The sequence below is a fragment of the Erinaceus europaeus genome, chromosome 11 (assembly GCF_950295315.1).
Source record: "Erinaceus europaeus chromosome 11, mEriEur2.1, whole genome shotgun sequence".
NCBI lineage: Eukaryota > Metazoa > Chordata > Mammalia > Eulipotyphla > Erinaceidae > Erinaceus > Erinaceus europaeus.
This window is the reverse complement of record NC_080172.1, coordinates 120,075,653-120,102,597: the sequence shown is the minus strand read 5'-3', so window position 1 is coordinate 120,102,597 and position 26,945 is coordinate 120,075,653. Positions and strand designations below refer to the sequence as shown.

The window sequence follows — 26,945 nt, the reverse complement described above, 5'->3', positions numbered from 1 at the left end:
CCGCAGCCCTGCTCCACCACTTGTGACAGGACAGAGACACTGAGAGGGGAGGGGAGTCAGAGAGAGAGAAAGGGAGACACCCGCAGCCCTGCTCCAGCGCTTGTGACAGGACAGAGACATTGAGAGGGGAGGGGAGTCAGAGAGAGAGAAAGGGAGACACCTGCAGCCCTGCTCCACCATTTGTGACAGGACAGAGACACCGAGAGGGGATACAGAGAGGGAGACAGAAAGGGAGACACCCGCAGCCCTGCTCCACCATTTGTGACAGGACAGAGACACTGAGAGGGGAGACAGAGAGGGAGACAGAAAGGGAGACACCCGCAGCCCTGCTCCACCATTTGTGACAGGGCAGAGACACTGAGAGGGGAGACAGAGAGGGAGACAGAAAGGGAGACACCCGCAGCCCTGCTCCACCGCTTGTGACAGGACAGAGACACTGAGAGGGGAGGGGACACAGAGAGGGAGACAGAAAGGGAGACACCCGCAGCCCTGCTCCACCGCTTGTGAAGTGTCCCTCCTGCAGGTGGGAAGCCGGGGGCTCAAACCTGGGTCCTTGCGCATGGTGATTCGTGTGTTCAACTGGTGTGCCATAGCCCAGCTCCACTAGAAGGGGGTTTCTCTAGACCTGGTGGGCAGTGGTCCTCAGCATAGCAATGACAAGAGTAGCACTTCTGGCCCTGTCTCTCTCATCACACACACACACACTCACGGTTCTGCAGGGGAGGCTTGGGGCAGACTGATGCATCAAAGATTGTTATCACCTGTCTGTAACAGGTGCCCTATGATGTCACGTCCACAACCTGACTCAGGCAGCGCTGGGAACTGAACCTGAGACTTGGTGGCTCAGGCATCTAAATCTTTCGCATAACCATCATGCTGTCTACCCAGCCCCTTCATTTTATAGATAAGAAAAGTGGGGGGGGGGTGTGGAGCGGTGACACACCCAGTTAAGTGCACATAGTACTAAGCACAGGGACACTCCCAAGGACCCAGGTTCAAGCCCCCGACCCCCACCTGCAGTAAATTTGCTTCATGAGCAGTGAAGCAGGTCTGTAGGTGTCTCTATTTTTCTCTCTCTCCCTCTCTGTTTTCCCCTCCTCTCTCAATTTATCTCTGTTCTAGCCAATAAAATGGATAAGTTGGCCACCAGGAGCCACCAGGAGTGGATTTGTAGTGCTGGCACTGAGCCCCAGTGATAACCTAGAGGCAAAGAAAGAGAGAGAGAGAGAGAGAGAGAGAGAAGGAGAGAGAAAGAAAGAAAGAAAGAAAGGGAGAAGAAGAAAGACAAGAGGCAAAACCACAAAGCAATTTGTCCAAGTTATCCAAGGACTGATCGCTGAGGCTCCTCAGACCAGCAGGAGCCCCCTCCCTGTGCAGCCCATCTGCCCCTGCACCCCTACGCCCAAGTCTAACTCTTCTCAAGAGAAATGAACTTATTTTAGTTCCTTCCTCACTGACCACAAAGACTCAGCTCTGTCCTCAGAAATATTTGGAAAGTTTTATTTAAATGTTTTGTGTTCCCTTTTAACCAACACCAAGAAGAGGGGAAAACTGCCATCCCAAACAGGGGAGTCACTTCAGAGAGGAGCTGGCATGTGCGTCCAGGGCTGGGAGTATGCACCGCCAGTCTCAGCCTGCTCTGCCCAGCTGTGCCACCCTGGGGCTGCACATTCGGCACCCAGAGTGGGCTCCCTGGGAGTCCCGGGCAGTCTGGAACAGATGGGTGAGCAATCACCCTCACCCTGCACAAGAGGACGGGAACATGGGGACACAGACATGGGGGTTGCAGAGGGAAGGAGAAGAGAATGGGAGGGTCAGATCTGGAATGTCCCATGGAAGCGCCAGGGCCTCTGGGTCTGGAGAAATATATTTGCTAGAAAAATAAGATGCTTTGAGAATTTCCTGCTGTCTATGTGCTCTGTGTGCCCAAGAGAACACACCCTATTGACCAGGAGGCAGTGAGGAGGGGTGACAGCTTGGGGCCAGGAACTGGCCGGCCCCGCACAGGGTCCAGAGCAAGGTGGGCAGTGGACTCTGGCTGCCCGGGCCCCTTCTGGCCTCCCCTCCCCGCCACTTGAGGTGTGGGCTGCCGAGTAGGCAGCGCCGGGAGGGGAGCCGGCCCTCTGTCAGGGGCTGGTGGGTGTCTGGGCTCTGGGCCCTCAGAACAGGATGCTGAGGGCCAGCAGGGCCAGCGGGGACAGCAGGGAGCCGGCCGGGGGGGCACCCGCAGAGCTGGCGGAGGCACAGTGGTCGCGGTTGGCCCCGATGCAGGCGGCGTAGGCCATCACATGGGGGATGTAGTTCTGCTCGTGCACGCCGTGCAGCAGGTGGGCCATGGGGCCCTTGGCAAAGACCGCCACGTCCTCCCCGCCGTGGGTCTCGTGGCGCAGGGGCACAGCCGACTGCGCCTGGTAGTTGTTGTGAGCTGTGGGCAGGGAGAAGCCACAGTGAGAGCCTGGTGAGGCCGGGCCGCAACACCTCTGCTTCAGAGCAGAGGAGACTCAGGCTCGGGGCCGGGAAGGGCTGTGTGCGCATAGTCTTAGGACTTGGGCCTGAACCAGTTCTGACACAGGCCTGCAGGGCACCCCAAAGAAGTCACCCTGGGAGCACCACTGCCATTGTGGCCCCAGGTCCCTAGGGCTGCTGGGGACATTATGAGCACTCAGCAAAATGGAATGGGATGAACAGAGTGGGAGGCACCTAGGTCGGAGTATCATGTAGCCAGTGGAATCACCTCCATGTTCCAGGCACCATGCTTGAGTCAGCAGACCCAGTTAATCTTTCAGACAAGTCCAGGAGGTAGAACCAGCGGCTGAACCCAGGTCTCCTGCATATCTCACACTGCTGAAACACCTCCCCGGCCCAATTTTTATTCCAATTTTTTTTTTGCCTCCAGGGTTATTGCTGGGGCTCTGTGCCTGCACCATGAATCCACTGCTCCTGGAGGCCATTGCCCCCTTTTTGTTTATCATTATTGTTCTTATTGTTGTTATTGATGTCATTGTTGTTGGATAGGACAGGGAGAAATGGAGAGAGGAGGGGAAGACAGAGAGGGCGAGAGAAAGACAGACACCTGCAGACCTGCTTCACTGCCTGTGAAGTGACTCCCTTGCAGGTGGGGAGCCGGGGGCTCGAACTGGGATCCTTACGCCAGTCCTTGTGCTTTGTGCCACCTGTGCTTAACCTGCTGTGCTACCGCCCCAGCCCCCTATTCTAATTTTTTTTAAAGATTTTCTTTTTATTTTATTATATTTATTTATTTTCCCTTTTGTTGCCCTTGTTTTTTATTGTTGTTGTAGTTATTGTTATTGATGTCGTCATTGTTGGATAGGACAGAGAAATCGAGAGAAGGGAAGACAGAGAGGGGGAGAGAAAGATAGACATCTGCAGACCTGATTCGCCGCCTGTGAAGCGACTCCCCTGCAGGTGGGGAGCCGGGGGCTCGAACCAAGATCCTTACGCCGGTCCTTGTGCTTTGTGCTGCCTGTGCTTAACCCGCTGCGCTACCACCTGACTCCTCCATTCTAATTTTTTTTAATCTGTTCATTTGAAAGAGACAGTCAGAAATAGAGAGGAAGGGGAAAACGAGAGAGAGAGAGAGAGAGAGAGAGAGAGACCTGCAGCCCTGCTTCACCACTTGTGAAGCTTTCCTCCTGCTGGTGGGGAGTGGGAGCTTAAACCCAAGTCCTTGATCACTGTGCACTCAACCAGGTGCACCACCACCTGGCCCCCCAATTTTTATCCTACGTTTCTGAAAGGCCAAAGCACTACCCCTCTCCTGCAGAGCTCCCTGGGAGCTGCTCGCACGACTCCCATGTGTGCTGGAGCCTGAGCCCAGAGTCTCGTGTCTGCGAGGCCCGGCCAGGGCCTCTGAGTCAGCTTCGTGCACCAGGGACTGAAGCTGAGGTTGGGGCAGCCGTGCAGCTGAGGCCACAGAGCTGACCTGCAGCAGGGCTTCTCATTCAGGCTGTTCTGTCTCAGGCTCTGGCTACTCTGAGGCTCCTGGCCCTGCCCACAAGCTTGTCTTCTGCTCCAGTGCCCACCACCAGGCTGCCCTGCCTCCTCCCGGCCCCGAGCCCAAGCAGCCTCACCGTAGTCCACCATGGAGACGTTCTCTCGTTCGCCATCCACCACCTTGTAGCCAGGCCCGTTGCCATACAGGATGGAAGTGAAGGGCTTCTTATCCGTGTCGCTCACCGTGGGGGCCAGACCTGCACGGGGAGGCCTCAGCTCAGGGTCTCGTTGGAGCACAGAAAGGACAGTGTCGGGGCCTAGCCCCTGGAGACCTTTTGATAGGCCCTGAGCCACCCCAGGAACCACTTTCCAAACCCCACTTCCAGCCAAATATCCTTCAGCTTTCATGATGCCCACATCCCTCCATCTGCTAGTCCACTGGTGGGTCCATCCATCCACCCATGCACCCATCCATCCATCTAGCCTCTCCTTATCCTGCTCACCATGCCATCCTCCCCTCCCCCTTTTACTGCCACCAGAGTTATAGTTGAGGCTCAGTGCCGGCACTACACATCCACCATTCCTGGTGGCCACCCCCTTTACTTAAATATATATTTTATTAGCCAGAACCAAGATAAATTGAGAGAGGAGAGGGAGAGCGTCAGAGAGACCCCTGCAGCCCTGCTCCACCACTCGTGAAGCTTCCCCCTGTAGGTGGGGAGCCAGGGCTTGAACCTGAGTCCTTGCGCACTATAATGTGTGCACTCAGTCAGGTGCGCCATGGTCCGGCCCAGCCCCTCCTGTCCACTCTCAGTCTCATATCCACCGTCCAGACAGTGACCCACCCATCGCACCCTCTCCTCACTCTGCCCCTCCACTGTGTCCCCCATCCGTGATTTCTCCTACCTGGTGACTAGCCACCTGCGCTATGCTGTGGGCTTGCTGGCTACCCCCTTCTCCCAGACAGGCCAGTTCCCAGTGCCCACCCTAAGGGTCACCCCTACCAAAGATGGAGTTGCCGCGGGGGGTGTAGCCACCAAAGGTGAAGACGTGGGAGTGGTCAGCAGTGACGACGGTCAGCGTGTCTTCCAGGGAGGTCATGGTGCCGGCCTGCCCGATGGCCTGGTCCATCTCCACGGCCTCATGCAGCGCCTGCTTGGCTTTGCCCTCATGGTGTCCATGGTCAATCCTGCCTCCTAGGGACGCCAAGGCCAGAGTGAGGGCAGTGCGGGAGGAACCCCACAGACACTGGACCACCCTCTGAGGGGAGCTGCCAAACCAGCCGCCTGGCCTCTGCCGCTCAGAGTGGGAGACCCACACAGGAGACAGAGTCAGAGCTGAAAGCAGACCCACTTGCGGGAAAGCTCACGCTCTTCACGATGCCCCACACGGCTCCTGGCAACACTGCTCCAGACACTGGCGGCCAGAGGAACCAGCCTGAGTGAGTGCCTGGTAGGTGCCAAGCATAGCTAGGTGGTGTCTGTCTTTTCTCCCTCCCTTTCTTTCTGATTTATTATTTTTTTAAAAAAATGTTTATTATGTTTATTAATTCAGTATAGACAGCCAGGAATTAAGAGGGAATGGGGAGATAGACAGGGGCACAGAGAGAGACACACACACACCTGCAGCCCTGCTCCCCAACTCATGAAGCTTTCGCCCTGCAGGTGAGGACCAGGGTCTCGAACCTGGGTCCCTGTGCACTACCACGTGTGCTCAAGCAGGTGCGCCACCATCCAGCCTCCACCCCTTCCTCCCTTCTTTTATCTTTCTCCCTTTCTCTCTCTTTCTTTCCTTTCTTTTTTTTAGACAGAGGCAGAGAGACTGAAAGACACCACAGCCCTGAAGCTTCCTTTGATGCCGTGGCAGCTGAACTCACACGTGGCCCTGCATGTGGCAAAGCAGCGCATCACCCCAGTGAGCTGTTTCTCGGCCCCGTAAGCTGATGTCCTCCCTCCTCCCCTCAGGCCTGGGCCTGCTGAAGCCTTGGCCTGTGGGCCTCCCCTGGGCAGTGTTCCTGGGCCGGGAGGCCTGCAGGTGAGCCTGCCTCTAAGGTCCCAGAGGGGCCGTGTGGGTGAGGTGAGGCCCCTGGTGTCAGTGAGGAGGATGCCGGCTGGGGGTGCTTCTGGCTCCGAGGCTCCTGACCAGCCTCCCCTCCCACGAGCTGAGGCCTGGCTGCCCTGACCCAGAGGCTGGCAGGGAGGGCCCTCCCTCCCTTTGTTGTGGTTCTGCTGTCCTGGCCTGGTGGGCCCTGGCCCTGTGCACAAAGAGGACAGCTCCCGGGGGTCCATGCTCACCACTGCGGGATGCTGGCTGGTCCCTGGTGTCAGAGGCCTGTGTGAGGCCAGGCTGAGACCGCCAGGCTCGACTGGGAACCCTGGGATTTGGCAAAGAAGCAGCGAAGCCAGGTGGCGGCCACCGGCCTCTGGAGAGTGTGTGTGTGGCTGTGTGTGTGAGTGTGCGAGTCTCTCTCTGTGAGTGTGTGTGGGGATCTCAGGGAACTTGCAAGACGATGGCTGTCAGAACTCTGGGAGAGTCCGGAAACTTGATCATTTCCACACGCTTCCTAGGTCACTGACACGGCTGCTGTGTGACCACAGCATGTAACGGCAATCATAGGGACACAGGATCTTCTCTCACTGAAGTTCCAGGACTTTGTGTCTCTGAATGCAGCAGAGGTTAGTGTCCTCCCACGAGACGGGCAGTCTGGGAGAAGCTGCACACCCAGCAGTGGCTGCAGCGGCTCAAGAAACCAAGCCCGACCCTCGTGCCTTCACCACAGCACTGGGGAAGCTGGGACTGGCGGGGTGTGAAAATCCATCTTTCTGCAGGTTTCCCCCCAGGCCAGGCCCAGGAAGGAGACCCCTCCCCTCCAAAGTGCTTCCTTGCCTGGTGATCCTGACGTGCTACCTGCATGCCCAGGGAAGCCTCAGTTTCAGACCCTCCTTCCTGAGCCCATAACCATCTTCCTAAGAACTGGGACTTTTTTTTTTCTTTAGAAAGCACCACACTTTGCCCTGACCTCAGGAGAGCTTTCTGGAGGCTCTTGCTGTCAGGCCTGGGGCCCCTACCTTCCACCAGCAGGAAGAAGCCTTTGGGGTTCTTGGCCAGGATCTTGATGGCCACCTCCACCATCTCAGAGAGGGACGGGTCCGTCACGTTGTTCCTGTTGAGCTCATACTGCATGTCCCCGGGCTCAAAGAGACCTAGGGGGCACAGAGCAGGGTGGTGGGAGCTGGAAGAGTCTCTCCCTCCCCGCAGAGCCGGTGTCTCAGGCCTCACCACTGGGCTGGGGAGGGAGGGAGGGAGCTGCTTTGGTTGCTGGGGCAGGAGTGAGCTCCTCTGGGTGCGGGAGGGAGGGAGCTCCTCTGGGTGCTGGGGCGGGAGGGAGGGAGCTCCTCTGGGTGCGGGGGCAGGAGGGAGGGAGCTCCTCTGGGTGCTGGGGCGGGAGGGAGGGAGCTCCTCTGGGTGCTGGGGCAGGAGGGAGTGAGCTCCTCTGGGTGCTGGGGAGGGAGGGAGGGAGCTCCTCTGGGTGCTGGGGCGGGAGGGAGGGAGCTCCTCTGGGTGCTGGGGCAGGAGGGAGGGAGCTCCTCTGGGTGCTGGGGAGGGAGGGAGGGAGCTCCTCTGGGTGCTGGGGCAGGAGGGAGGGAGCTCCTCTGGGTGCTGGGGCAGGAGGGAGGGAGCTCCTCTGGGTGCTGGGGCAGGAGGGAGCTCCTCTGGGTGCTGGGGAGGGAGGGAGGGAGCTTCTCTGGGTGCTGGGGCAGGAGGGAGGGAGCTCCTCTGGGTGCTGGGGCAGGAGGGAGCTCCTCTGGGTGCTGGGGCGGGAGGGAGTGAGCTCCTCTGGGTGCTGGGGCAGGAGGGAGGGAGCTCCTCTGGGTGCTGGGGCAGGAGGGAGCTCCTCTGGGTGCTGGGGAGGGAGGGAGGGAGCTTCTCTGGGTGCTGGGGCAGGAGGGAGGGAGCTCCTCTGGGTGCTGGGGAGGGAGGGAGGGAGCTCCTCTGGGTGCTGGGGCAGGAGGGAGGGAGCTCCTCTGGGTGCTGGGGCAGGAGGGAGTGAGCTCCTCTGGGTGCTGGGGCAGGAGGGAGGGAGCTCCTCTGGGTGCTGGGGCAGGAGGGAGCTCCTCTGGGTGCTGGGGAGGGAGGGAGGGAGCTTCTCTGGGTGCTGGGGCAGGCAGAAGGGAGCTCCTCTGGGTGCTGGGGAGGGAGAGAGCTCCTCTGGGCTCCCAGAGCCACACCTGCACCTTTGACAACATCACCTCCTTTCACTGCTGTGACCCTGCCACCACAAGGGGACCACCGTGTCCACACAGAGGGGACTGAGGCCTGGTGTTCAGCAATTTATTAGTACTATTTCAAGTTTTCTTTTCCACAGTTTTATTTATTTATTATTGGATATATAGAGAGAGCCACTGAGAGGGAAGGAGGAGGTAGAGAGAGAGAGAGAGAAAGGGGGCCGTGCGGTGGCGCACAGGGTCAAGCACACATAGTACTAAGCGCAAAGACCAGCACAAGGATCTGGATTTGAAACCTCACTCCCCACCTGCAGGGGGGACACTTCACAAGTGGTGAAGCAGGTCTGCAGGTGTCAATCTCTTTCTCTACCTCCCCTCTCAATTTCTCTCTGCTGCCAGGAGCAATGCCTTCATAATGCTGGCACCGAGCCCCAGTGATAACCCTGGAGGTAAGAAAGAGAGAGAGAGAGAGAGAAAAGGAACAAGACAGAGACTCCTACAGCCCTGCTTCACCACTTGCAAAGCTTTCCCCCTGCAGGTGGGACCAGGGGCTTGAACCCAGGTCCTTGCCCACTGTAATATGTGTGCTTAACCAGGTGCACCACTGCCTGGCCCCAATTTATTATTTTTTAAAGCCTTATTTATTAATGAGAGGAAACCAAAGGAGAGACAGAGAGAAAGAGAGAGAGAGAGAGAGAGGCAGAGCGTCACTGACATCGTGGGCGCCAGGGATGAAGCTCAGTACTTGTCTTCCTCACTCTGCCACCACAGCACCTTTCCAGCGTCCAGCTGCTTCTTTTCAGCTGCCCAGTGATCATGGCTCCCTGACACACAAGGACTCCACGTCCTTGTCTGTCTCCCCCACACTGGCCAGAACTTGCATATCCAGGAGGAAACAGAACCAAGGGGACACGTGCGTGAGGAGGCGAGGCCCCTGCCAACAGCCTGTCCCAACACACCAGCCCACAGGGAAGCCTCTCAAAAGCCCCAGCGAAGCCTTCAGGTGACTGGCTGCCACATTCCTGACCCAAAGAAACGGTGTGAGGTAGTAAGTGTCTGCTCCTGTTTCCAGACTGTGCAGTGGCCAGAGCTCACAAAAACATTGGCTCACTTCACCCACGTGACAGCCCCGAGGGAGGCTCTAGCTTACGCTCACTTCATTTCTCCTGCTTCACAGGAGAGGAAACCGAGGGGCAGAGACGAGAAACCACCTGTGCGAGGTTGCAGAGAGCAGATGGTACATGTGTGTTTGAACACAGAATCTCGACTTTAGGATCCATGAGGCCATGAGTACAGGGCTGGCAATTATCTACAGAACAGATTCTCATGCCTGAGACTGAAGTCAGAGCTGAGCAGTTGGTAATAAACAAATCTAAGATCCGTGAGTGGAACTGTCATTCTGCATGAGGACACACAGCCTGAGTGGGATACTGGGGGTGTTGGGTGAGCCTGACCAGCAGAGGGGGACAGAACTTGGCAGGCCTCCAGCTACCGTGTCTATGCTCACGCCAGGACATGGGGCAGTGCAGCTTGGGAGCTACTCACGAGTTTTCACCATCACGTGCTGGACACAGCAGCCAGGTGGGAGCAGGTCTGAGCTATAGCCCTGGACCCCTCGCCTATTCCCCGATGCTGGAGGCAACCTGGCTGGCTTTGCCTGGAGCCACAGGAGAGAGCTGGACAAGGTCCCCTGCCTCTGAGCCCCAGGAGGACTTTTTATTATTTATTTCTTTTTATACAGAACTGAGCAAAACTGAGAGAAGGGGAGATAGAGAGGGAGAGAGACAGAGAGATACCTGTAGCCCTGCCTCACCACTCACGAAGCTTCCCCTGCAGGCGGGGAGTGGGGCCTTGAATTTGGGTCCCTGTGCACTGTGACGTGTGCACTCTACCGGGTGTGCCGCCCGGCCCCAGCTCCAGTCAGTACCCAGCCATCTCAGGATGACTGCTCCAAGCAGCTGTGTGCACAGCGGGACACTTGCCATCTCCGAGCTCCAGCTCCCCCTGAACCCCGTGGGCTACTCACCCTGCACAGCCAGCAGATTCCAGGCCGAGGCTCTGAACCAGAACACCGTCCTAACCCCCTCCCGGGCCAGGCCAGCCTGCCGGGGCAAAGATCCCTTGCAAGGAGGGAAGCTGGGGCCACGCAGCCCAGCTCTCGGGAAACCTCGCTGGACGTCCGGCACCCCACCCTTCCACTTACCCAAGAGGTAGTCCACAGTGTAGGGGCTGAGGGCCAGGAGCTCGGTGCGGTTCCAGACGTAGTGGGAGTGCTAGGAGAAGGGCCTGTGTCAGCACAGCTGTGGGGACAGGAGGCCTGACCCCAGTTGCTCTCAGAGGCTGGGCCTCCTGCTTGTTTGCTCTAGCCATTTAGCAATCCCTCCCCAAGGACCAAACATCCCTGTCCTCATGGAATGACAGACAGACAGGCAGCTGCAATGCTGAAGGGTGAGAATTCTGCAAAATGAAGTGGGTGGTGGTGGTGGGGGGGAGCTCAAGCGCAGGATCAGGGGATCACCTGGTGGAGGTGATGCCCTAAGGGACCCTGTGGGCAAGTAGGAATCATCAGTCTGAGACCTGGGAGGCAGGGTTCCAAGCAGAAGGAGGAGTCCTGGGGAAAGGGAGGGAGGCACAGGCAGGTCCAAGGGGCCTGGAGTATCCACTAAGGGTCTGAGCTGTGTGTGTTGTGGGAGAGCCGGCGGGGACATGCTGCCCTAACTACCAGCTGACTCCGCTGAGACAGATGAGGAGATGCTGCTCCCCGGGAGATGGTCCCAGGCAGCAGAGAGGGAGCAGTGGGTCTCGGTTTTCAGGGGCTGCTGAGGAAGGAGGGTGGAGAGGCAGAGAGTAGCTCACCGAGGCTCCCGCAGCCAACCTCTGACTCAACCATGTGGCCCAGCACACAGTAAGACAGGACAAGTGTCCTGGCAGGTGACCCCGGCCCCTCCCCGCCGCCTGGCTCCCTCCAGCTCCTCCCTCACTGGCAGGAAGAAATCATATCTGCTATGGGCTGTTCATCTTAGGCCATGTGATCCCTCTGAGGGAAGAACTAAGGCTGGAGAGACAGCACAGTGGTTCTGCAAGACCCCTGCCCGAGGCTCTGAGGCCCCAGGTTCAGTGCCCAGCACCACCTGCTTCCTGGAGGCGGCTGTCCTGTGCTGTCTCACTTGATCACGACGCCAGCCCTGTGAGGCAGCACTGCTGCCATTTCACAGAGCAGGACGCCGAGCCCTGCACATGGCCTAGCTATTAGGTGGACAGTCGAGACTCCACTCCACAGGTGTGGCTGTGCAGGAGTGCACGGCCTATCTGGGATCCCACGTGACACCCTGTCCAGGTGGAGGTGTGAGTCCTCTCCACCTTTCTGGGGTTGAGAGGGGACCCCACACTAAACACCTACAAGGCCAGGCTCCATGGACAGACACAGAGGCTGACAGGGATGGTGTGTGGCCTGGAGCAGCAAGGGGCTCCAGCCTGCCTGTGCTGACTTCTCAAAGAAAGCGGGAAAGGATCAAAGCAGCCAGTGCCCCCACTCAGCCAGGGGCCATTCCACAGCCCCTACCCCACCACCACCCTTGGCCCAGCTCTACTCCACAAGGCCTCCCCAGGGGCCAGACTTGGAGGCCTCAGAAACCCAACCCCAGAGTGACATCAAAGCGGCTGCCAGGCTGCTCCCCGCTATCTTCAGAGCTGACCACAGATATATCCAGACCCCAGACTGCCCCAGCCCCAGTGGCCAGCAGCACAGGCTTACAGGGCCAGGGCATTTCCAGGGAGCCCAAGAGCCTTTCGAAGTGCTGCCCTCGGGTCAAGCCAGCTCACACTCAGACAATCACCTGACTGCAAGAGCTCCCCCAGCAGCCCCAGCAGACCTTCCAAGTCCTCCCTGTGATGTGCCCTCTGAGGCTCCCATGCCGGGCTAGTGGGGGGTGCATCTACCCCGTGTGTACTCCCTGGGTTAGAGACTCATCTACACCACATCCCATAGTAGCTCCAATGCCCCTCTGGTCTCCATGGCAATATGACTCTTGTAGTCCTCTGACCCTGCAGCCCTCTGACCCTGCATCCATCAGACCCTGCAGCCCTCTGACCTAGCAGCCCTCTGACCCAGCAGCCCTCTGACCCAGCAGCCCTGTGACCCAGCAGCCCTCTGACCCAGCAGCCCTGTGACCCTGCAGCCCTGTGACCCTGCAGCCCTCTGACCCAGCAGCCCTCTGACCCAGCAGCCCTCTGACCCTGCAGCTCTCTGACCCTGCAGCCCTCTGACCCAGCAGCCCTCTGACCCAGCAGCCCTCTGACCCTGCAGCCCTCTGACCCTGCAGCGCTCTGCCCCCCCAGCCCTCTACCCCCCCCCCACCCCGCCCTCTGCCCCTGCAGCACTCTGGCACCTTATGTCTTGGCTTGAAGCTCCTCCAAACGTCGATGAGGTTCAGGCTGTCCAGCCTTGTGCCCCTGGCCTTGTCATCCAGCTCATATTCCACGTCAGTGCTGTTTTTGGGGAACATGTACTTCCGGCCACCGCCCATGATCACCTGAAAGAGAACAGGTGTCACCCACAGCCCAGGCTCAGAGACTTGCTGAAGCCGGTGGACCTGGCTGGGAACTGGGCGCCCAGGTGAAATGAGCAATCCACAGGCAAAAGATGAAATAAGCAATCCACAGGCAAAAGATGAAATGAGCAACCCACAGGCAAAAGATGAAATGAGCAACCCACAGGCAAAAGGATGAGAGGCACTGCAGCTGGTGTACTCACTTAAGCATTCCAGGATCTGAGTGGCGGCTCTAGCCAGCCTGCTCTCACCTCTACTGCCTGCCCCGACAGACTAGCCAGCCTGCTCTCACCTCTACTCTCTGCACCTTGACAGACTAGCCAGCCTGCTCTCACCTCTACTGCCCGCACCATGACAGACTCTAGTCAGCCTGCTCTCACCTCTACTCTCTGCACCTTGACAGACTAGCCAGCCTGCTCTCACCTCTACTGCCCGCACCTTGACAGACTAGCCAGCCTGCTCTCACCTCTACTGCCTGCACCTTGACAGGCTCTAGCCAGCCTGCTCTCACCTCTACTCTCTGCACCTTGACAGACTAGCCAGCCTGCTCTCACCTCTACTGCCCGCACCATGACAGACTCTAGTCAGCCTGCTCTCACCTCTACTCTCTGCACCTTGACAGACTAGCCAGCCTGCTCTCACCTCTACTGCCCGCACCTTGACAGACTAGCCAGCCTGCTCTCACCTCTACTGACTGCACCTTGACAGACTAGCCAGCCTGCTCTCACCTCTACTCTCTGCACCTTGACAGACTAGCCAGCCTGCTCTCACCTCTACTCTCTGCACCTTGACAGACTAGCCAGCCTGCTCTCACCTCTACTGCCCGCACCTTGACAGGCTCTAGTCAGCCTGCTCTCACCTCTACCGCCTGCACCTTGACAGACTAGCCAGCCTGCTCTCACCTCTACTGCCTGCACCTTGACAGACTAGCCAGCCTGCTCTCACCTCTACTCTCTGCACCTTGACAGACTAGCCAGCCTGCTCTCACCTCTACTGCCTGCACCTTGACAGGCTCTAGCCAGCCTGCTCTCGCCTCTACTTTCCGCACCCTGACAGACTCTAGTCAGCCTGCTCTCACCTCTACTGCCTGCACCTTGACAGGCTCTAGCCAGTCTGCTCTCGCCTCTACTCTCCGCACCCTGACAGACTCTAGTCAGCCTGCTCTCACCTCTACTGCCTGCACCTTGACAGGCTCTAGCCAGCCTGCTCTCGCCTCTACTTTCCGCACCCTGACAGACTCTAGTCAGCCTGCTCTCACCTCTACTGCCTGCACCTTGACAGGCTCTAGCCAGCCTGCTCTCACCTCTACTCTCCGCACCCTGACAGACTTGCTGATCAGCTTGTGCTGACCCGGCTTGAAAACAGGTGACGGCTGGGTGCTGAGGCACAAGGCGGTGCAGGTCTGTTAGGACTGGCCTGTGACCCGCTGACATGAACTAAACGCTGCTCCCTGCCCTCCACGCGGCATCAGCCTTGTTCTCTGGTCACTTTTGTGCTGGAACACTAGAGAGCAATGCTATGGAACCATTCACAACACAGGGACCCTGGATGCCCAGGTCACTCAGTGGTTGTTTCTTCAGCCTGTCAAGTCCTGGGTCCAGCCCACACTACCTACCCAAGCCACGCTTCCGGAGTGGAGAGACAGAATCATGAGCTGATAGGGACCATGGGTTGGGGCTTCTGGTGACATGCGGTGCTACTGAGAACCCTGCTGCCTGTCTCTCCAGAAGTCTGCTGCACACTGCCCACCACCATAAAAATAAAATCAGTACAGCCACGTGGTACGGAACTATGCCCCTAGAATCTTAGGATCTTGTAGAACATTATTAGATCACTAATAAAGTACATGAAAATGATCTCTGCCGCTGGGAGGGTGTACACTGACTACACAAGCCTGAAGTTCTGAGTTTAACCCCCAGCACCGCATAGCTGAAGAGATGCTTGGGTTCTTTCTCAAATAAATAAATAAATAAATAAATAAATAAATAAATGCCAGATTCCTTCTCCACCAAGTTTCCTTTGTTTAAAAAACACAAACTGTGGGGAGCCGGCCAGTAGCGCAGCGGGTTAAGTACACGTGGTGCAAAGTGCAATGACTGGCGTAAGGATCCTGGTTCGAACCCCCGGCTCCCCACCTGCAGGTGGCAAAGCAGGTCTGCAGGTGGTGAAGCAGGTCTGCAGGTGTCTGTCTTTCTCTCCCCTCTCTGTCTGCCCCTCCCCTCTCCATTTCTCTCTGTCCTATCCAACAACAACGACGACATTAACAACAACAACAACAATAATAACTACAACAGTAAAACAACAATGGCAGCAAAAGGAAATAAACAAATACCTAAAATAAAAAACCAAACACAATCTGTGGAGTGCTTGCTGCAGCAAGCATGGAGGAGCTGAGAGCACTGTCTTGTTTAACTTCACACCAAGGTTCCAAGGGGCCTGTGTTGCAGCCGTGGGCTCAGTGAAGGCTGATGTGGTTTTCACTGGAGACTCAGACTAGCTGCAGGTCATGTCGGGAGGGCACAGAGCCCTTCAAAGTGAGACAGCAGAGGGTCTGGGGTCCTTGTCCAAATAAAGAAATGGGGGTGGGGTGGGGTGGGGGAACAGCTCAGTGGGCAGGTCTCCTGCCTTGCCATGTGTGTGACCCAGGCTGGAGCCCCAGTACAAGGAGAGCCCCAGTGGCACGGGGGGGGGGGGGGGTCATTGTCCTCCTCCTTTTCTTTCTCCTCCCTTCCCCACCCTCCTCTTCCTTCTACCTCTCCTCTCCCTCTCTTCCCTCTCTTCTTCTTCTTTCTCCCTTTCTCTCTCCCTCCCCCCTTTCTGAATGAAAAAGTCAGCCCCAAACAGTGAAATGGCACATGTGTGAGGTCCCAGGGGAGAAGGGCAGACAGACAGACAGACAGACAGACAGACAGACAGACACAGTGGTAACAGTCACAGGATTTCCTCTCCTTGGTGCTACACAGCCAGTAAATGGCAGTCAGGACTGGACCCATAGCTTCTCTAATCCCAACACCAGAGCTTCCCTGCACCTACAGAGCTGAGGACAGGGACTCCAAGAGCCTCCTCTCCCACAGCAAGCTCAGGACACCCGCAGGCAAGAGGCCGCCAGGGAGGTCCCAGGGCAGCCCAGCTGCGAGCCTGGCAAATGGCTCTGTGCAGCTCCCGTCGAGCTAATTTTACCCACTGCGGCTGCACTAGTGGGTGGATGGACGCGGGGCTGTTTGTTTTCCTTGGGAGTCCATGTTTGAAGTCCTGACTATTTTTAAAATGAGGGCCAAGAGCATAACAGCCACCGCCTGCGGTGACCACCACACCGGTGTCCTCCTGTCACTGCAGGCGTCAGCCCAGGCCACCGCCCTGGCTGGCACCTGAAATGAACATAGTCCAGCTGTGGCCAGCCTGGGACCCACCATGCCCAGGCCCCTTCTCTGGGGCTGGTTTCTGTGGGTGGAGAGAGGACCCGGGGCCAGGCCAGAGGTCGGGTGGAAAAGGCCAGACTGCATGCAGTAGGAGGCAGGGGAGGCCATGGGTTTGAGTCCTGACTTTACTGCGGACTGGCCCAGGGTCTCACTTGCCCTCTCTGAGCCTCTGCTTTCATAGCTGTACAGAGGGGCCCACCCCTCGCAGGACCCCCAGGAGCAACGGCAGCAACACTGTAGTCTCAGCACCCAGAGGTGCTGTCCATGGGCGGCAGTGCTAAGTGGCAGAAGGAAGAGACGCGGTCTTCCCACAGAGCTCAGCTCCAGGCGGGGCCTCGGGGGCTGGGCAGGGCCCCCCACATGGTTCCCACAGACTCTGACCCCTGGCATTTGCAGAGTGGAGAGGAAGCCCCCAGTCTTCCTGCGGGAGCCCCATCATCCCAGCCCCAACAGGGCTTCACAGGGCTCATTAAGCTCCAGTGACAGACTGGCTGTCGGCTTTGGGGTTTGGGTTTGGGTCGCTCTTTCTTTTCTCTCCTCCCTCTCTCTTTTTTAAGGGCAAGATACTTCTTCCCAGGGTGGATACCAGGACTTTTGTTTCATGCGCAGAGGCTGGGGCTGAGAGAGAGAGAGGGAGAACAAGAGAGGAATGCAGAGGCATCCACAAGCCTGCCCCTCCTCACTCACTCCCCACATCATTCTCTCAGTCCACCCACTCAAGCCCCCCCACCTACCCCACCCTGCCTGAAGAATCTCTCTTCTACTGGCTTTGCCCCTAAGCTCCTACTCCCAAGATCCCTCCCCCCCCCCAGGCTGTTCTGGCAAATCTCCCTGAGAAGCAGGCCCATAATTACACCCTGTGCCTGTACAACAAATGATCTCACATCCATGACTTCATCCTGGACTCCAGCAGCCTGAGTGGATGTGTCTGGGGGGGGGTCTCTCTTTTGGTGACACAGGTGGGGAAACTGAGGCTCAGAGAGGGAAGTGACAGGCCCCAAGGTTTGTGTCTGGTGGAACTGGAGTGAGGATGAGAGTGGGGTGTGGGCTCACCAAGAGAGGCTGATGGGGCTGTCGGGCCTGAGAGGAGTGCCTGGTCCGTTGCCAGGTGGGGATCTGCAGAGTTGGGACCTTGTGGAAGGGACCCATGGGGTCCATGGGGGCCAGAACCACTCAGTGACAGGAAGAAGACTGTATAGAGGCTGGGGACTGGGGGTGGTGTCTGACACAGTAGGAGTGAGACAGGGGCTGGGCAGTGGTGCAGCCAGTTAAACACACATAGGATGAAGCACAAGGATCTGAATTTATCCCTCAGCTCCCCACCTGCGGGGGAGGAAGCTTCATGAGTGGTGAAACTAGTTGGCAGGTATCTCTCTTCTCTCTCCCTCGCTATCTCCCCCTCCCCTCTTCTCTCAATTTCTCTCTGTCCTATCTAATAAAATAGAAAAAAAAGGAGGGGCTGGGTGGTGGCGCAGCGGGTTAAGTGCATGTGGTGCAAAGTGCAAGGACTGGCATAAGAATCCTGGTTTGAGCCCCCGGCTCCCCACCCGCAGGGGGAGTCACTTCACAGGCGGTGAAGCAGGTCTGCAGGTGTCTATCTCCCCCTCTCTCCATTTCTCTCTGTCCTATCAAACAACAATGACAACAATAACAACAATAACAACAACAATGATAAACAACAAGGGCAAAAACAGTCTCCAGAAGCAGTGGATTCATGGTGCAGGCACCGAGTTCCAGCAATAACCCTGGAGGTAAAAAAAGAAGAAAGAAAGACAGACAGACAGACAGAAAGAAAGAAAGAAAGAAAGAAAGAAAGAAAGAAAGAAAGAAAGAAAGGGCGGGCCTCCAAGAGCAGTGGATTTGCAGTGCTGGCACTGAGCCCCAGTGATATCCCTGGAGGCAAAAAAAAAAAAAAAAAAAGAAAGAAAGAAACAGAGTGGGGCTAAGTGGGACCTAGAGGCTTGCTCTGAGCGTCACCGGGTCCTTTCTAGGCCCAGGGGCTCGGGCTTTCTGTAGCTCTGGCAGCTGGTTCAGAGACCCCCAGAGGCACGAGTCACAGACCGTCCCGTAAGCGCAGAGAGCGGGGACCCGCTGAGCACTCGGCGGGTGATGCCTGGCCACACGTGCACCTGGAGACAGGAAGCCCCTTGGGAAGTGGAAGCCTGTGTTTCCAGGCACCGTCCACACATGCTGCCACTTTCTCAACACTCACTAGGGCCCAGGGCCTGTTAGGTGCTGGAGGAGACGCTGTGTCCAGCCTGTGGTGGCTTGCAGGTGAGGGGCGTCTCACAGAGCGGTTGTGAAAGGATAAACAGTGAAGCCAGGGTCACACTAAAGGAGAAGGGCAAGGACTCGAACCCGCATTGGACAGGAGAGATTGCAGTGACCACCGTGCACACGACCGTCTCTGGATCCGGGCACGGACTTCTGGGCAAACGGGAACATGCAGGGCAGGACTGGCCCCGGTGGCCATGCGTCACCCCAGCCTCCTTGTGTTGGGGTGGGGAGGCAGGTGAGGACCCCAGGTCCTAACTGACAGCTTAACCCTGGGCGCCCACACAGGGTTTAACCCTTCAGCCTCACCACGGGGAAGCCCTGCAAGGCCTCCTGCTCCACCACAAATCCCCTAATGGCTCTCCTAGCGGTGTGGGGAGCTAGGCGGTGTCTTATCAGGTACCAGCCCAGGCCGGAGCCCTCAGACCCCAGAGCCCTCTCACCAGCCTTCATCTGTCCATCTATCTGTCCACCTGGCTTCTCGGGGGCCTCCATGCCCTAGGGCCCCTCTCCCCAGCCTGTGTCTGTCCACCTGGCTTCTCGGGGGCCCTCAGGCCTGACCCCTCTCCTCAGCCTGTGTCTGTCCACCTGGCTTCTTGGGGGCTCTCAGGCCTGGACCCTCTCCCCAGCCTGCTGTCCACCTGGCTTCTCGGGGGCCCTCAGGCCTGACCCCTCTCCCCAGCCTGTGTCTGTCCACCTGGCTTCTCGGAGGCCCTCAGGCCTGACCCCTCTCCTCAGCCTGTGTCTGTCCACCTGGCTTCTCGGAGGCCCTCAGGCCTGACCCCTCTCCTCAGCCTGTATCTGTCCACCTGGCTTCTCGGGGGCCCTCAGGCCTGACCCCTCTCCTCAGCCTGTGTCTGTCCACCTGGCTTCTCGGGGACCCTCAGGCCTGACCCCTCTCCCCAGCCTGTGTCTGTCCACCTGGCTTCTCGGGGGCCCTCAGGCCTGACCCCTCTCCCCAGCCTGTGTCTGTCCACCTGGCTTCTCGGAGGCCCTCAGGCCTGACCCCTCTCCCCAACCTGTGTCTGTCCACCTGGCTTCTCGGAGGCCCTCAGGCCTGACCCCTCTCCCCAGCCTGTGTCTGTCCACCTGGCTTCTCGGGGGCCCTCAGGCCTGACCCCTCTCCTCAGCCTGTGTCTGTCCACCTGGCTTCTCGGAGGCCCTCAGGCCTGACCCCTCTCCCCAGCCTGTGTCTGTCCACCTGGCTTCTCGGGGGCCCTCAGGCCTGATCCCTCTCCTCAGCCTGTGTCTGTCCACCTGGCTTCTCGGGGGCCCTCAGGCCTGGACCCTCTCCCCAGCCTGCTGTCCACCTGGCTGTGGCCCTGCACCCACCTCGATGTCCTTGATATTGTGCATGAGCTGGTAGGCAATGTCCTTACAACCCTGGCTCAGGGCCTCTGGGGGCATCTCGTTGTCTGAGTACCAGTCTCGGTTGGCAGAGTGGGCATAGGCGGCACTGGGGGTGGCGTGGTTCACCCGCGTGGTGGTCACGATGCCCACAGATTTCCCTGGGTTGGGAGAGAAGGGGTTGGCTTCATCCAGGGTGGGCATCCCAGTATCCCCCCTTCCCTCTCCCACCAGCTCCACACATTGCCTGGGCCTCCTCCTATGTTGGGGCTGGTGGCCTCCAGTCTGTCACCCTCTGGGCCAGGTACCTGGCTTGGAGCCCTTCCCCCTTCCAGAAGCCAGGAGAACCCCACTCCCGCAGGAGCCCCTCCTCAGGATCTCTGGGTGCCCACCAGTTCATACCCTGACCCCCAAAGCTCCTAGGGGCATGGGCCAGGGTCTCCCAGTTCCCAGGAGGAAATGAAGAGCAGACTGGCACTGAGCTCACGCAGGCTGGCGCCGGGAGAGGCCCACCCCCCTCTCCCCACGGTGCAGCCCAGGAGGCTGAAGCCCCCACAGGCCCGGTTCCTGCCACCACCCCACTCGCCTGCATCCTTGGCCCAGCGCAGAATGGAGGTGACCTCGTTCCCCCGCGTGGTGTTGCACTGGGAGCGCTGGGTGGCCGCGCTCACCCCCACGGTGCCCTCGTTGGCCTTGACCCCACACAGGTAGGCTGTGGCCGTGCCTGCGCTGTCGGGGACCTGGGCGTTGGTGTTGTACGTCTGTGGGAGGGAGGGAGGGAGGAGGGTCAGGCTGCGGCAGGTCTGCCGCCCCACCCCCACGCACACCCCAGGTCTGCACTGGAGCCTTGAGGCCGCTGCGGTTCCCTGGCTGCCTGCTTCCTGCCCCACTGGCTGTGACTTTCCAACATGTGGAAGTGAGTGTGGTGAGATGTGATGCCAGGTAAGCAGCTGAGGGAGGTGCTGGAGACGGGAGAGGGAGGGAGGGAGGGAGGAGGGCCTTACAGGGGCTGAAAGAAGGGTACAGGATTTAGAACTGGGACATGGGAATACGAAGCTGGCACCCAATTCTCTGCCAAGTGTCCTCTTCCCTCTCTCTCCCTCCACCTCTCCCTCTCTCCCTCTCTCTCACACACACAGTTGGACCTCTGATAGGACTTTGAAGCCACCCACCTGTCTCCCTGCCCACCTCCGTGAGCTAATGAAGCAGCCTCCTTAGTGCCTGGAGGGCACAGAGAACGTTCCGGTGAGCCCAGGCCTGACTTAGCCTCTAGCAGACAGAACACCACTAGCTTCAACTAGAGCCCAACAGTGCTGGGGCAGGCAGGTGGTGTCCGTGGCCCTGGACTCCATGCCTCAGGAGAGGAAGCAGCTTCCTCAAGCCGGCACAGCAGAGGGGCAGACGCATCATTGGTGCGGGGCACCTACCAGCACTTTAGCGTCCCCCCCGTGCGGCGTGCAGGCTGAGGAGTGGCTCAGCAGGACACGGGGCAGGGGGAGGGACAGTGACCAGGACACCTCGAGTGTCGGCTTGCTCCTCAGCGCGGGTGACTCTCAGACAGGCAGGCACACAGGGCTCGGGAGAGCTGAGGCCACTGCGCCTGTGCCCCTCTCTACCTAGCATTTACGATGTTCCAGTAGGGAGTGTGCGTGAGTCACCAGGGATGCTGTCAGGGCTTGGTGCCTGCCTGCACAATGAATCCACTGCTCCTGGGGCCTTTGTATTTTTCTGACAGAGACAGAGAGAAAGAGGGAGGAAGTGAAAGGGAGAGAGACAGAGACACCTGCAGCCCTGCTTCACCCATCATGAAGTTTCCCCCTGTGGGTGAGGACCATGGCCTTGAATCCAGTCCCTCCAGCGTGGCGAGCTGCGCACTCTGCCAGGTGCAGCAAGCACCCTGCTCCGTCCACCCCAAGAGTCGCACGCCAGTTGAGCTAAAGCATTAAGATGAGGTCCGGGGAAGTGGCTGCCGCGTTCCGTGCCTCCTGCCCCCGTCCTCTCCTGAGGTGGGCGGAGTGCTGGAGGGCAGGCCAGCGCTCACCTTGGAGAGAGCCACGTGGGGGAACTCGTCCATCTCCAGCTTGGTCTCCTCCCCGGGGTTGTTGTGGAGCTGACCCTTGAGGATGCGGGCGGCCGTCACCGTGGACACGCCCATCCCTGTGGTGTGGGGCAGGAGGAGCTCAGTCTCCCGGGTTCCCTGTCTCTCCACCAGGCAGTCTGTCTGAACACCCAGGGCTCCCTGCTTGGGTGCCAAGGCACAATGGGTAACGGACCCCAGAACCCACCTCTGGAAACATGCCCAGAACGCCTCCCGCACCTCCGCTCACCCCCAGCTGCGCCTCTATCCTTCCCGCCCCGCCCCGAGGCCCTAGGCCCCATCATCACCGTCTCCCAGGAACATGATGATGTTCTTAGCCACGTTGGTGTTGAGCTTCTGAAGCTTCAGGGCATTTCTCAGGGTCTGTTGAGCCTGGTCTCTCCAGTACTTGGGGTCCTTCTCTTTCTCTGTGCAGAGACGGAGGCAACATGAATTGGCAGGGCAGGAGTGGCTCCCCACCCCAGACTTCAGACTCCCCATGGTTCACAGTGGAGTGCCGGGACCAGGGAGTGGTGGCTGCCTGTCTCAGGTGAGCTTCCTGAGGAGTGTAACATACATCCACGGGTCCTGGGTCTTGTTCACGTCTCCGACTTTAGAGACCGTGGCACAGAGACACCAAGTGACTGGCACAAGACTGCAGAGTACAGGCACCCACTGGCAGCCGGCCCTCTACTGGGCTCTACTCCAAAGCCTTCCATCTTCCCCCACTAGTCGAGGCATTCTGCTGCAGCAGCAAATGAATCTGCTGGCACCATCAGGGGGGTAATGTTTAACTGCTCAAGAGAACGGACTCGCCACTCTTCCCAGCCCCTGGATGTTCCCGCAATCGTCAGCTCTGCCCAGCTTACTCATTAAGCAGGAGCCTGGCATAGCCGGTGCTAACAGCAAGCCGTCCTCACCAGCAGACTTAAGAGTGGCCAACTTCATGCCTGTTTGTCTGATGATTCAGCTGAGGGGACATTCTGTGTCCCTGATCTCAAGATAAGGAGCCAGCAGTGCCCTTGCCCGTTCTCTCTCTCTCTCTCTGGGTCCACAGGTGCCTGCCTGGCCACCAACCCTCAGTAGAGAGACTCAGCTTTGGTGCTGACAGGCCTCAGCTGAAGGGGCAGCTGTGCCAGTGACCAGCTGTTCAGACTGGACACCTCTGCAGCCCCCACTTCCAGAAGAAAGAGCGATTGTGTGTGTGTGTGGCGGGGGAGGGTCCCAGGGTGAAGATGGGGGGCTAAAGGATTAGAAAGGGGTTGATGTAAGCGGAGGTGTTTGGGGAGGATGGTGGCACAGAGGTGTGTCCACACTACTTCCCTCCATACCTTCCCATTGCCACCCACATGAACAGGGACGTGACCACAGTGACTCTGAAAACCGGCAGCCTGGAGGCTGCTGGGAGGTGAAGGCGGTGGTGGTGTGCGTGAGGCACTTGGCACTTGCCTAGAACGTGCGTGTGTGCCCGTGTGAGGTGCCCATGTGAGGTGAGCTGTGCTCAACATGCGTACCTGTCCCGGGACACAGTCAGAAATGGGTCTGAGCTGTAACTGAAGAGGAGAAACCCACCTGTCAAAAGACATTCTCGTAGGGACCGGGCGGTGGCACACCTAGTTGTGCACACACGTCACCATGCAAAGGGACTGGGTTTGAGCCCCTCCGCCTCCCATCTGCAATGGATAAGCTTCACAAGCAGTAAAGCAGGTCTGTAGGTGTCCATCTTTCATTCTCTCTGCCTTCCTCCCCCTCTCAGTTTCTCTCTGTCCTACCTAATAAAATCAAAGAAAACAAAATAAAGTGAAGGAGAGGGAAGAGAGGAAATGAGAAAATGGCTGCCGGGAGCAGTGGATTTGTAGTGGTTGCATGGGCCTCAGCAGTGACCCTGGTGTGAGTGTATGTTCTCCTGAAGTAATGCTGAAGTCTGTCTGACACTGTCTGTCCCACACCACTGCTACAGTGGGCCTTAGGAGGAACTGTCCTCTCCACTGGGCAGGCAGAGAAGCCACAGCTCAGGAGAGCAAGGGGGCATTTCTGGCCACTGAACAGACTGAGCTGACGAGGGCTCTGTCTCTGACTCAACGCTGAAATGAAAAACAAAGCACATAGTCTGAAAAAGGCAGAGCTCGAGAGAGAGAGAGCAGACACAGGCTGAGGGGACATGTCCTCGTGGGCACATCTCGCCTCAGAGCTATGGGAGGAGTGGGGACACAAAGCCAGTCTTGAGAAGTGTAGACTCCAGACCTGAGCCAGGTCTAAGCAGGGGTCAGAGTCAAGTGTAGGAACCGCAGACTGAGGGATTAACACGAGAACTATCTCCCTGAAGCAGCAGACACAGTGCTGCACTGTAGAAACACTCCCATGAGGCCTAGCTAACAAACAAGTCCTGTCTAAGGCCAGTTCCGAAGCAGGTATTAAAAGCATAAGGAAATGTACCGCCACCAGGGAAAGTTACACAGACAGAAATGAACAGGAGGTACAGTGTCCCGAGACCTGGAGGGACATCAGCAGAAAAGAGGGAGCAGAAACCCTATGGAACAGGCGCGGGGGAAGAGTGTCAAGGGGCCAGGCGGTGGCACACCTGGCTGAGTGCACACATGACCATGTGCAAGGAGCCAGGTTACCTGCCCCCCCGCAAGGGGAAGTTTCACAAGTGGTGAAGCAGTGCTGCAAGTGCCTCTCTCTCTCCCTATCTCTTCCTTCCTTCTTGACTTCTTCGTCCCTATAAAAAGTAAATTAATGAAATTTTTTAAAATAGCAACACAGCTGGAGTTTCCTGCTCTGAACATATTTCTGACTAGTAAGAACTCTGGATGATTCTGACTCTGAATCAGATGCCATCCCCCCAACACCAGGCTTCCCCACCCTCTACCTGTGCCCTGTCTTACCTGGTACTAAGGAGTGGGTAAGACAGGTGCCAATGGCCAGCACCAAGAAAGGTGAGATCATGGTTTGTTCCAGGACCTGCTTCCTCTCTGGAGTCCAGAGGTATGACCGGCGTGAATGGGAGGAGATGGGCTGGCAGCTGCTAATTAATGTTAACTGATGTTCCAATCCTAAAAATTAAAAAGAAAGTACATGTGGGTCACAGTTCCAAAGTTCCTGGGTCCCCTCCCTGCTTCATTCGATACATAGTTATTGTGCACTTATCACAGACCAGGCCGGGAGTAAGCACAGGGATGCAAAATCTGGAGACTATTCGTTGAGGAGGCTTGATGACAAACGGTTGTGTAAGTGAGCTTCACGTTGCCAAGTAGTTCCTTCCCACTTCTCAAGTGAAGTCTCATTTCCGGGCCCCTGAAGCAGGGCGCCCAAGCTCATCTTCTAAGTGCAGGGTCCCCAGCACCTGCTCCAACACACACACACTTCACTTCCAACCAACCCCAGGGCTGAGACTCTGGCTGCTGGCTCTGGCTGCTGGCTGTGGGCTCCACATGAAGAAACGGTGCTCTAGAATTCAGTGGTTACACTAAACAGAACCTCCCCTTCCTCCTAGGTCTCCTCCAAGACAGTTCTATACAAGACAATCTCTTTCCCAGTTTGTCACCTACAGAGAGAGATGTAAGAAAGGCAGGAATGTCCTGAAGCCTCCCCTCCCCAGAGCCCTGCCCCACTAGGGACAGACAGACACAGGCTGGGGGTGTGGACCCACCTGCCAACACCCATGTCCAGTGGAGAAGCAATGACAGAAGCCAGAACTCCCACCTGCTGCTCCCCATAAAGAATATGGGTCCAGACTCCCAGAGGGATTGCCAGGCCTTGTTCAGGGCACCATTTGCTGGACTAGCTTCGTGACCAGGGACTCATGGCTGAGCTGGGAAGCAGTATCTCATTTATTAATCAGATACATCGCCTTTTATGCATCTCTTCACAGGAAGTGACAAGGGAAAGGAAATGACTAGGAGAGGGGGTGAGCAAAAAAAAAAAGAGTGCGAACAGAACATAGAAAGCTTCCATCTAACCAGTGGGGATGAAACCAATACCCTGCAGGCAGTGCGGGACCCAGGCAAAACAGTGATGATGTAAATAGACCACAGCCTCAAGCAATGTAACACAAGGGGTCTTAGAAGCAGAATTTAGAAGCATACCAACAAGGGATAAAGAATAAAGACGCTTCCAATGGAGGGGATGGGACAGAGAACTCTGGTGGTGGGAACTGTGTGGAATTGTACACCTGTGATCTTACAGTCTTGTTCATCATTATGAAATCAGCAATAAAAATTAAAAAAGAAAGGCAGGAGTGACGTCTAAGGAAAGATTGTCTGGGAAGAGTGACATTTCTGGGCAGCCGCATCACAGACAGTTTCAGCTGCCTTTCCAGTCTTTCCCATTTCCCAAATTTTACTCTGTGTTGAGATGCTACTTTTATAATAGTAAAAAAACAAACAAACAAAACCATTTAAACACACACACAGTAACTGGTTTTCTCTGAGGAGTAAGAGTTGAATGATTATTTCCTCTCTTGTTTATTTATTTTCTTAATTTTCCAAACTGCCTAAAACGAGCTTGTATAAATGGCATAAGAATATTTTTAAATTGTGGTCAACTGTTAGAATCAAAAGGCAACTCTTGTTGAGAAACGTTGGAGCAGTCCGCTGGCAGCTGAGCGGCACCAGCCTCTGTCTGTGTGTGACAAATGCGCCTGGAGACGCTGTAGCTCAGCTGCCGTCTCACTGGGGCCATTATCCCACCAGCACCAGAATAAGGCGATGGTTCCAGTGAGAATGGGAAGCAGCAGTGGCGCACAACACTCTACACTGAGGCGGTGACAGTTAAGGGGCCATACCACCAGGCGCCGGACATACTCAGTGACATACTCAGACCACACATGCCACAATGCCAAGGGTTCAAACCCCTGGTCCCCATGGAGGGGGGGAGGAGCTTCCAAAGTGGTGAGGCAATGCTACAGGTATTTCTCTTTCTCCCTCTCTCTCCCTCTCATACCAAATCCTCTGTTTCATTCAATAATTACATATAATGGTAAAAAATAGAAATAAAAAGAAACCACTACCCCCAGAAAAAGGGGTCTAGATGCAAGCCTGAAATGTGTTCCAGTGACCGGAAGCATGGCCACCACAGACAGTCTGCTCTGCAAAGC

The 26,945-nt window shown here is 57.3% G+C and overlaps 1 protein-coding gene across 9 annotated transcripts in view; it reads right to left on the bottom strand.

Moving 5' to 3' along the window:
- Window positions 1-1,484: 1,484 nt before the first annotated feature.
- ALPL (alkaline phosphatase, biomineralization associated) overlaps window positions 1,485-26,945 on the bottom strand; it is a 73,998-nt gene continuing 48,537 nt past the window's right edge. For 7 of the 9 annotated variants that reach the window (XM_060202347.1, XM_060202342.1, XM_060202343.1 and 4 more), the window contains 11 exons: window positions 24,736-24,903; window positions 22,156-22,275; window positions 21,812-21,927; window positions 20,357-20,531; window positions 19,756-19,931; window positions 12,569-12,712; window positions 10,384-10,453; window positions 7,023-7,157; window positions 4,959-5,150; window positions 4,092-4,211; window positions 1,485-2,425 (listed from right to left, as the gene is read on the bottom strand). In XM_060202347.1, the coding sequence (XP_060058330.1) occupies window positions 2,160-2,425; window positions 4,092-4,211; window positions 4,959-5,150; window positions 7,023-7,157; window positions 10,384-10,453; window positions 12,569-12,712; window positions 19,756-19,931; window positions 20,357-20,531; window positions 21,812-21,927; window positions 22,156-22,275; window positions 24,736-24,796 (1,575 nt within the window). In that variant the 5' untranslated portion in view covers window positions 24,797-24,903 and the 3' untranslated portion in view covers window positions 1,485-2,159. Of the gene's footprint in view, window positions 2,426-4,091; window positions 4,212-4,958; window positions 5,151-7,022; window positions 7,158-10,383; window positions 10,454-12,568; window positions 12,713-19,755; window positions 19,932-20,356; window positions 20,532-21,811; window positions 21,928-22,155; window positions 22,276-24,735; window positions 24,904-25,004; window positions 25,156-25,552; window positions 25,653-26,945 lie in introns of those variants that run through there. The other 2 variants (XM_016193076.2, XM_007534354.3) reach the window with 2 other exon arrangements.